Source organism: Echiichthys vipera (assembly GCF_963691815.1).
Source record: "Echiichthys vipera genome assembly, chromosome: 1".
NCBI classification, from domain to species: Eukaryota; Metazoa; Chordata; class Actinopteri; order Perciformes; family Trachinidae; genus Echiichthys; species Echiichthys vipera.
In genome coordinates this window covers 33,668,791-33,680,249 of record NC_139826.1, presented here as the reverse complement: position 1 = coordinate 33,680,249, position 11,459 = coordinate 33,668,791, and the positions used below count along the sequence as shown (strand labels likewise).

Genomic DNA, 11,459 nt, shown 5'->3' with positions numbered 1-11,459 from the left:
CTTTTCTACTGTCCCAAGATCTCAAGCACAAATTCAACAGTAACAGAAAGGCATCGTGATGTGATTGTTTAATTTCTAATGCTAGAAGAATTATATACAAAAAAAAACAGAAATAAGCAGCAAATTGTGATTTTCACGGAGATGCAAAACGTTGAATGATTATTGGGGATGTTGATTTTCATGTGAAATTTCTCACATCAACAGTTAAGACACTGAAACGTTATTTGCTGGAGGAAATGTGGACTTCCACTATGCCCGTACGTAGATCCGTGTGCAAACCACATCATCGGCTCCAAAGGTCTGAAACGAGAGAGAGAGAGAGAAAAGAAATGTGGTTATCGCGTCATCAGCTGTGGGATCTTATCGCCACACTTCACTGAAGGTTTTCTTTAATTGATCATGAGAAACGTTTTCTAACTCTGAGAACGCTCTCGGTGAACTTCAGACCTGCGCGTCTGTATCAGTACACCATGTTTTATCCAGCCTTCTGCTTTCTTTCCTTCACCAGCGTCGCGTCTGACCTTGTTTCCTTATTTACTGTCAAATGTCATAAGTTAGATGCTTTGTAGGGGTGGAAGAAGTACTCAGATATTTGACTGAGGTAAAAGAAATATTCTCTCCATAACAAGCAAAAGGCCTGAATTCAAAATGTTACTTAAATACAAGTACAAAAGTATGGTGTTTAGGTGTTATCATATAATCAGCTTTTAGAGACATTTATTAGCAGATGAAGCATCTCGTTTTTGAGGGGGTCCTTAACACAAATGGTCAGATGCGTACATGAACTGATGAAGCCTCTTGGATGAGAGGTGAAACGTCTTCCTAGACAAACAACCAAGTCCAGTTGCTTTTGACTGAGATTTCTTTGGAGATAACTTTGACCTGGACAAATGAGAACATTCACAATATCCAGGATTTATATACAGTATACATGTATACATTTCAACCACTAATTACCTAAATGTCGGCTAATCTCGTGATCCTAATTTTACACAGCTGCCTGCTTAAAGAAACACACGTGACCAAATCTGATATCAGACTGGGGCTGAAACATTGGACGCCTCGGGTTATGGGGTTGATGTGTCCAAGTCCAAAGATTTATGGGAGTCCCAGGGGCGTAGCATTATGGCCGGCTGCAGCGCCACCCATCATCATTATCTGAGGCCAGGCAGTGTGGCGGGACGGGGGGAGCAGGGCAGCGCCGTGAAAAATGGAGCCGAGGCGACTCCATCTGGCACGTGGCGCGATGCCAAGGGAGACATTAACTGGAGGTAACGCCAGGGCCCATTGGCATTTCTCAGCAGTGTGATCAATGACACCAATTACACACACACACAAAGATCTGGACCCCCGACACATCACAGCCACACGGTCTCATCTGGCTCCAGTCACATCGTACAGTAGCCAATAGAGAACTGCATTCATCTTTTAAAAATCAATATTTATCGGCTTGAAATGTAAAGGAAGTATATGAAGTTCTTTGCACGGACAAGTAAAAGAGTAGTTTTTCATTCTCAAGCATCCCTCCGCCCCCCTTTTTACTGTAGACTCTCCAAATGATCATTTTAGTCCACCCCTCTTAGATCACAGCGGGTGCAGCGAGGCACAACATGTTGACTTCATTAAGCCTCACATCCATCCGTCTACCCCCGAGAGCCTACTATCTTTGCCGGGGCTTTTATTACCAGCTGCAACAGCGACCCTGGTATTGTTTTCACCTCGTGTGTTTGTGTCATCATGGCAAAACACGGTCGTGGAGACACCGTTTTGTAGCGGGAACAACCACAGAGGAAGTTTGTGTGTCTGCTACCTTCTAAATCATGCATAACTTTGTGTGACGCCTGAGAAACCCATCTAATTTCGGCTGATATTTAACTTGATAATTTGGTTTTTCGTTTTATCCCCATGGCCGCGTGAATAGCGTTTCCAATGCTTGAGTGCCTGAACACGGCAGTTTACACATTGTATTACTGCTGATCTATCCCCTGTCCAGATAGTGAGCAGAGTGTTTGACCAACACTGTCAGTTATTGTCTCTTTAGGTAAACAGTGTGCCATATTCACCTGGAAACTGGTCCCACCGCGGCAGGACTTTTTTTGACCAGAAGTGTCGATGGAGTGGCCTTGGCTCACTTGAGCTCGCCTGGTTTTGGCCGAGCAGTGGAAAGTTGACTATTGCTCATAGTATGGAGCAGTACTGTGACTCTTTATGACGCTGTCACAGTATTGTATTTATCCTTTTTTAACAAATCATAATATCAAAGACTTTGTTATTCAGAGCTAGAACTGCAGTATATTTAAAATCAAAGATTATTATGTACATCTACTGATGATCTCTAGATCATGGGTGTCAAAGTCATGGTCCGCGAATGAATTATCTTGGCCCCCGGGATGATATTTCCTTAGTATTAGAACCGGCCCGCACGCCACAGCCGCCTGCTGGTATTTTTTACGCACCGAAACTACATCACCCATGATGCACCGGTATTGCAACCTGCACATTATTCATCAGCATTCAGGGCAGATGTCAAACCCCCCCCCCAATATTGGCTAAACGGAAGGTGAACGATGAGAACAGGGTGTATCGAGCTTGGTGGGAGGCAGAGCACATGTTCAGGGAGGTAAAAGGCAAAGCTGTGTGTCTTTATCTTGATATTAAGGAACACAGTTTATTTTTGAAGGACATTTTATTTTTTGCTGTTCGCCTGTTGAAAATGTTTCCATTTAATTATTAAATAAAATACGGTACACTGTGTTAGGTCTTGGTTCGATAGGTTATATGCAATCATTTTAATATGTTTTAATAAACATTGAACCAGTCCGGCCCTCGGCTTGTAGCAAATTTGTTTTTTTGGCCCCCTGATGTATCTGACATCCCTGCTCTTGATGATCAGTAAAACATTTCAGCCAAATATCTTTGCTTCAGCGTCATTCAAATCTTCAAAACTTAACACTGCATTAATTGAGGTGTAATATGAGGGAGTTATGTTTAAATGACAGCACAGCAGGGAATATGTAGTAACGGACCTCTCCCTCACGGGTTTCTGTGAATGATTCAACGCCACATGCCGATCACAGCCCATCACTCATACAGGAACAGACGGACGTCCACACCCTTATCTTGAATAAAAACAGATTTGGTCCTGTTCAAAGCTTTTGTTCCCACTTTGGAAAACCTGCATTCAGTCCAAATTACAGCCTCTCTCAAATGTCCTGATTGCTTCTCTGCAGAGGTGAGTCACAGTCAGTAAAGAGGAGATCTCCATCACGGCCAAACTGGACTTTGCTTTGATGTCCATCTGGCCAATAAATCCAAACCCCAGATGTTTACAGATGTTGTCTCAGTGATCTTGAAATGCCAGGAACTGGAGGCAGAAGTGTTTCTGACATATGCAAGGTCTAACAACAAACGTATGGCAGTTAAATGTTAATTTATTCCTTTGAAATCTAGACTGTTTCCCCGTGGAGCCCCTGAATGTTTTCCTGCAAACTGGCAAATTATTAACTTTTTTTTTCTTTTTATTTATGAGGCTCAAGCGAAATTAGATCACCATTAAATGACCAAGAAAAACAAACATTTCCACATCTCAGAAAACCTCTGTTAATGTGATTTTTGATTGATATTTTCTTCTTTATGTGAACAACTAAATATTAAGCACTTCATTGTGATAAAGTGATGTATCCCCTCAGATGCAGACATGTTTATCCACACGCTCGTTTGGCAAAAGAAGAAATTCAGAGAAATGGATGCCGTCTCCAAATGGCCGGGGGGATTCAGAACATTTCCAAGGAACTACGTAGTATTTTTGGAAAAATATTGACCAGATCGTTTAACATTTTCACATCTGGTGTCACCACCCAGTTATGGCCTCTGTTGACCATCTGTCTAGTTTTGGTTTCTGCTTCTGCTGTGATTCTCCTGATATTTCCGCCGACATTGGGAAATGGGCTTATACGGTTCAATCACCTCCGGGGGCAACGGCTAATATTTGGGGCTTTCCGGTGTAGCCAGCAGATATCCAGGCCAAGACTTCCTCTTCAGAGCGACGGCCATTGTTTACGGTCGGATTAGCAACTTGAGGTGTGTTAATGAGGTTGGAGGTCAGAGGTGACGTCTCTTTAAACAGATCTCTGGATGTGAATAATTGTAAAAAAAAAAAAAAGCTAATGAAAAGTTAAATTGTGGTCAGATTATGAGCCGATGAGTTCTTTGACTGCATGACCAAAGCCTGAGTGAGTGTGCCTAGCAGGCCTAGCAGGCGCACTCACGCTGTCCATCCGTACCGTGCCCCGTGCTTTAGGGTACTTGCCCCCCCCCCTCCATCTCCCCCCGCGGCCCAGGCCCGTTTGTACTCGCACTACCTGGGCCTCGGCGCGAATGCTTCTTGCTGCCTATACGTCATCACGCTGTAACACGTCACACGTCACACGCATTGATCGACGTCATCGCGATGCGTCGCTTTGTTTACAAAAGTGCACGGTCTTATGGCCACATAATGGATTGTCCGACTGCTTTTGAATATTATCATCTGACCAAATCTGCAGTAAACACTACACCTCCGCATCACACCAACGTGAACCTTTTGCTGCCAGAACCGCCGTAGGCCTCGTGCTCGTGCTCGTACACGTACACGTGCGCATGCCCGTACATGTGCAAACGTGCTTTACAAAAGCCCACCTATCCCAAACGGGCCGTGGCCGGCAGGCGTAGGCGCGATACAGTTGCACTCACACTGGTCAAACGAACTAGACTTTAGCCGCAAACTTCCTTATTTACAGTCTTTATGCTAAGCTAAGCTAACCAGCTGCTAGCTGTAGTTTCATAATTACCGCACAGATATTGGAGAGGTAACAATATCTTCTAACTCTTGCCAAAAAAAACGAATTTCCCAAAAACTGATTCTTTATGGACAACTGCGTGACAAACTGAGGACTTTTCCCACACATAAACTATTTTATATCTATTTATTTACTTTTATAAAATTGCAGTACAGCCTTTAATTTATGAGTATTAGCTCATGCCTTTTTATCATTTTGTATATAAAACTGTTTTATATATGTAACTGTTCCTTGACCCGATCCCTTGTTTTCTTGTTGGCAGAGAGAGAAGTACAAACAGAAAATGGTTCTTGTGTTTAAAGACGACGACCTCCAAATAAAACACCTCATCACACTTTGTGAAACATCTGTTCATTGATCTGCTCAGAGATTTTCTATGGAAGTGGGAGTCATTGTTTGGACATTCGTCTTAAGCTTTTGGGAGCTGCAATTTTATAAAAGAGAACAAAGGGAGAACTTTTTCCCTTTTTTTCTAGAAAGAGAAACAAACTTATGATCCTGAAGAGAAATGTGGGCCCATCATTGCTTTACACACTTGATTTATTAGAGTCTAAATCTGCATGTAACTCTTTCTCTCTTATTTCTCACCATTTTCTCTCGTTACAGTAAACTTTAAAGAAACTACTCACCAGCACAAGTTCGTCCCCGTTGAGTTCTCGGGTCCAGAAGGTCTTTGGGCCGGTCCCGCTCACTAGAGTCTGTTTGCAGTACATCTTGTTTTCTGTTTCCCAAGTGGCCAAGCTCTGTAGAAAAGCAGCACTTTAATGACGTTTCCTGTATTTATCCCCTCAGTTTCACCTGGCGAAGTGATGGATGAGAGATCGATGGGGACACCGCGTTTATCTCTTTGTCACCCTCGGTCTTTAAGGGACTCTTTTACTCTTTTTAGTCCATTTTTTACCTTCTTCCTTGCAGCAAGTTTCCCTTAATCTCAGTAAAATATGACACTTAAAGGGACACTCCACCAATTTTACACATGATGTTCAGTTTACCCGTCACATGGAATACTACGCTGCCTGTGATGCGTAATTTTATCTGAGGCTCTGGAGGAACTTTCAAAAGTCTGAGAAAATAACCCTGATGACCCTCTTTAGGTGCTTTCAGTAATCTATCATGGCTCTTTGCGTCTCTTCGCATCTCTTTGGAGATGCAAGGACGGATGCTACCAAATGATGAATGCTTGGGTCCATATCGTAGCGAGTCTCAAGCGACGTCACTTATGACATGGTGCTTCATACTGTGTGCCACGATCGGAGGGGCAGCATTTAAATGTCAGGTCACTTGATAAAAGACTTCTGCATATGACCGGTGTTTCTTCGCTCCCCGTGGCGGAGAGGGGAACGATTTCCGGGGTCACAAAGCAGAGAGGACATAATGAAAAGCGCTCCCCTGCATTTACCAGGAAGAGAGGGTCATCAGTGTTGGTTTGCATTATGGGAAATGTTGGATTCTAGTGTTTTTGGGGACCCAAATTAAAGGACTAAAAGTTCTCTTGAAGACTAATTTATGCTGTACGTTAGAAACGGATATGGACAGAGCCCTCTGTCTGTCCTCTGTGCATTTCATCCGTATTTCTGCACATTTCATCCGTATTTCAGCACACATCCTGCAAACTTACGGATATGAACGTTGCAGTACCACCAGAAATCCTGGGGGCAGTGTCGGGCACTGTACACAAAGAGCAGGAGCGAGCAAGTCATTAAAAGCCCCGGCGGACATCATGAGATACTGAAAGAGACGTTTGTCATCAATTTCTCTCATCTGTAAAACCAATCTGGAATTCTCCGTCCACACTCCGGGATGTCTTTAGTGTCTCACAGACCACCGCTTTCTACAACGCTGCCTGCCATTTTGCCTCCTTCTCAATAGATGCAGGATCGTTATCAACAGTTATTTCCTCCATCCTCGCCATGTTTGTTGTCGTCATAAACTTTCTTTTTTTTTCAAACTCTACCGGAGTAACTTTTGAATCTTAACGATGCCCTCTAGAGGTTGTTTTGCTCATTCCAACGTAAAGGACTCATGAAAGCATGAACGTTGATAACGCACGTCTCTATTTACACATGAAATGGGAGCAGAAATGAGCCTTGACTCATCCTCTGCTGCTTTAATGTGTCTTTCACAAGTCTCCCCACTTAATGAAAATGCAGTGTTGGGATACTCCTTTAACCTGCAGAGAGCGGAGTTGGTGATTCCAGGTGAGCATGATGATGCATGATGACGCAGCTGAACATTTGGACGTTTTTTTTTTTTTTTTTTTTCAGAAGGCTGGATTTTAAAACAAGAAAGCTACAAACTCACATCATCCTTTTCTAATGTTAGTTTTTCCTTATTGGAGAATTGATAGAAAGTGGATTACCTTACACTTTCTGCCGTCCAGCGTCTCCTCGTTAAACTCTTCTCCGATGAGGAAGTTGATCTCCGTAGTGCGGACGGTGGTAGAAGTCTTGATGTAGAAGTGCTCGCCGTTCTGCCTGATCTCCACGTGGGGCTTGGCCGCAGCCGCCACTGCTACCTTCCTCAGCATGGCATTCACACCTACAAACACGTACAAAGCTACCTGTGAGTGTCCGGTGGGAATATTAAAGGGCTACTTTTCAATTCAATTTCATTTACAGTGTCAAATCATAGCAAAAGTTATCTCAGGGCACTTTACAGAGTAGGTAAAGACCACACTCTATGACTTATTTATGATTTACATAGACCCAACAATTCCCCCGTAGAGTACGGTGGCAACGAAAACCTTCCCTATAACAGGCAGGAACATCAGACAGACCCAGCTCTGTAGAGGACGCACATCTGTCTTTACCTTTTGGGGAGGAAGAAAAGGAGAGAGAAAGACGGACAAAAAGACAGAAAGACGGAGATACACTTCCAGAGATGCAAGCAACCACAAACGTGGACAGCCGCCTGTCTTTTCCCATTTTAATCCATTTAGGAGTCCATAAAGTGGATTCACATTGACCTGATGTAAAAACACCCCTTTGCTCTACCTATGGCCACTAAGTATAAGACATACTTTCTCCATATTTTATCATCTTAACATCGAGTAGTGTCACCCACAGTCTTTTCCCAGAGAAATGCATAAAGGTAGAGTTATTCATCAATCACTCTTTAGTTGTCAGGAGGAGATTTTACAGTATGAAACAGTTGGTTTTCATTATTGCTTTTTTTTAAAAAAAGGATCTTCCAGCAGCTGCAACTGAGATTTGTATCAGCAGATATTGCAAATATACGGAGGCTGCGGTGACAAGGTGATGAGGGGGAGGAATGCTGCTTTGTTTAGCTCTCCTGTAGATCATGATAGATTCTGTCCTCCCAAATGAGCGGAAAAGCTATTAACCCGTTCACTCACACAGTTACAGTGCCAACAATCAGACGAGAGAACGCTTCAATCTGTTTCCCATCCATCCTCTTTTGTAGTACATCACTCGAACGCAGCAACAACGCACGCGTTTGTTGCCTCATCATGTCATTAAGACAAGTTGTATTTCACAGTGTTATATTTGCATCCTGCAACCATACTTCCATATGCAAAACAATTAAAACTGCAGCCAAAATGTGCGGTTATTGAGCTTAATAAGACACATTTAATTGCTGGAAACATGGTGGAAAAGATCATTTTTGTTTTAGATTTCTTTGTGGTAAATTTAATCAAATGCCCGTCTGTTGCCACCATCTAAGATACTTAAAATGCATGTTTAGTTATGTTAAATCTCCAATTTGTACCTGAGGTGTTTTGCACTTAATTTCCTAATTTGAGAAACAAAACTATTGTCTTTACACCAAACGACTGCATGCATTTCAAAGTAAACCTTGATTGCAGTCTATAGACAACAATAGACCTCTTTATCGTTCAGTCACTGGATAATATATATATATATACACAAAATATATAATAATATATACAAAAACAAATAAAACTCAAACCTTCAGAAAGAAAAACAAAGAGTGAAATTGTCCTCACCCAGAGCTTTGAGCAATTCTTCGAATTTCTCACTGCTTTTCATTTTCCAGGTGCCGGCGAAATTGGGCATTTTTCTTGTGGGGACGTTTTCTTTTTGAACGTGTGTCAGCGTTGGTCTCCTGTCGTCTGTCTCCTCTTTTCTCTTCGGGCTCTCTCTCCCTCCCTCCTCTCTCCTCCCTGTGTGCAATGATGACACACAGCAGACCAAACCCCCTCTCCATCAGCCTCACACACACACACACACACACACACACACACACACACACACACACACACACACACACACACACACACACACACACACACACACACACACACACACACACACACACACACACACACACACACACACACACACACACACACACACACACACACACACAAACACACACACACACAGAGTTAATGTCTTATTCTCAATAGAGACTTAATGACCATGCTAAATTATGATTCAGTTGGAAGGTCTCGATGTCTCATCTCATCCTCTGATCTGACTGACGTTTAGTTGAACTTAATGGAGCATTTATACAAATATTAACTGAAGTGTTTATTTATATATCAGTCTTTTTTTCACAGATTTCCCATTGGCACCCACGGCTGCATAGACGTTCATCTACCTTTTCTTTTAAATGGAGAGTTCAGGACAGAAAAAACCCACAAAAAAACATATTTCCTCACTTCCACCCAATGCCTCCAATTGTTTCCACTCCTGTGTAGGCAGTTTTGTTTTTATTTGCCCTGATTTTGAGATATCCGTCTCTTGAGATTTCTGCCTCCACCCCACTTCTGCCTGTGGTGCTCAATTAAAAATTCAACTGCAGCTTTGTTTTCATTGGGGTAATTTATTTGTTAGTCATAAAAACGGTCCACAGTGTTCATGGAGTCGCCGTGATGCTGAATCTTTACGTCATTTTTGTCTGGTTTGAGCTCCATAAAGAAAACTTAATTCACTCCGTTGGGCTGTAGGAGGTAAAGGAAGAAATGACAGATATTACACGAGAGTCTTTTGTCTGTTTTTTATTCATTTAAGTAATTTGGCCCTTGATGTATAACATTACACAATCCTGAAAGAAGATAAAATAGACTGATACTGAAAGGACACGTTGATCTTAAAACTATACTCACATGTTCTTATGTGTGTTTAAATAGTTTTTGGTTGCTTTCCATGTTCTTGCTCTTTGTACCGGCCTTGAAGAAGTAAATTCCCAAAGCAAATTCAATGTAAGAAATGGAGGAGAAACTAAGAAAGTCTGCAGTCGTCGTTCTGTGTTCAGATGTACTCTAAGGTTCAGCTGAAGTTAATGGCATCTTGCAAAGTTACAGTCTCTTTAGTACAAAATGAACTGGAAATTAACCATTTGATTTGTGTAACATTAGAGGAAAGGAGGTGAATTTAGTCTCGCATGTCTTACACTGGAGTCGCAGTAGGAGGAGATCCTTTCATGTCCAGCACTGAGGTGAGTACTACTTTGATACAGATCTGTGGAGATACCCTTTTAAAGATTCAATATTTGCATTAAAGCACAATAAAGCCACAAGTACCGAAGACATGGATAACAAAAAGCTCCTTTCTAAAATACGTCTTTGTTCGTTGCTGCTGTTCAAACCTGCAAAGAAAGATTACACAACCCCGTCTTTTCACACACACATTTGCACGTCTACCACCGTCACATCCCACGAGAATGAGAGGCCCTTCCTCTAACCCCGGCCAAGTCAGATTTGTTTCCTGTCGGACGGCTCCTCATCCATCTTTTTGACAGATTGCCTTCCAGACACCGCTTGATAATTAATGTACAGTGCAGAGCAGGGAGCACTCAGTCATCCCACCATGACGTGTCAGCGTCACCACCAGGCCTCCTTGTTGGTTTCATTCATCAGCACATTTGTCTGTTGTCTCTGGGTGGGTTTATCTGGGAAAAGGGGAAAGTTAAGGGAAAGTTAAAGGGTTTGAGACGCGCATGGAGGGGGAGCCGCGAGAGCACTCTGCTGCCACCTACAGTATCTCGCTGTTTCTGAAAAGTAGGACTGTTAACATTTATGTCAATCACTTCTGGCTTTGAAAGGTTTAGACGTTTGTTTTTTGGTGAATGAAAGGGCAGCATTTTCTCACTCGTGCAGTAGTTTCTCCAGTTAGGTCAATTTTATATATGTTTAAATGTTAATGTTTTGTAAGTTTTATTCCCTACAGTATTTAAAAAATTGAGAGAGTATAGTACATTAAAAACACTGCATATATTCCTTGTATTTCATTAAAACAAATATATATTTCAAGTACCAGAATCCTCAAAATCAAATTGAAGGTTGAATCTTTTATTTCACTTTTAATTTCCTGAAGAATCAGTGCTGCCTTTACAGTGAAATCAGACAGAAGTGTCAGTAAAACCACAGCATTTAAACCACTTTGCCTCAGTACATCCTCTCATCTGACTAACATAATAAGATGTGAACTTTAGTGTCACAGTGTCGCCTTCAATAAGACGAACTGACGCCCCACAGTTATGAGAACAAGGAAACACATAAACTTCTACCAATTTATCAAAAGGAAAAACACAGATACAGTGCAGGAAACAGCTTTACATGATGTATATGTACATTATGTACTGATTAGTACATCATATTATTGTTTTTCATAGACTGGCTTCCTTTCCAGGGTG

General features: G+C 42.0%; 1 protein-coding gene across 1 annotated transcript; it reads right to left on the bottom strand.

The window, feature by feature from the left end:
* Window positions 1-51: 51 nt before the first annotated feature.
* LOC310947695 (cellular retinoic acid-binding protein 1) lies at window positions 52-8,930 on the bottom strand. The gene is made up of 4 exons (XM_083914591.1): window positions 8,806-8,930; window positions 7,198-7,376; window positions 5,468-5,581; window positions 52-300 (listed from the first exon to the last, which is right to left on the bottom strand). Exons 1-4 carry the CDS (start codon window positions 8,873-8,875, stop codon window positions 250-252), a joined length of 414 nt encoding a protein of 137 aa, XP_083770717.1. The 5' UTR covers window positions 8,876-8,930; the 3' UTR covers window positions 52-249.
* Between the last annotated feature and the right edge of the window lie 2,529 nt (window positions 8,931-11,459).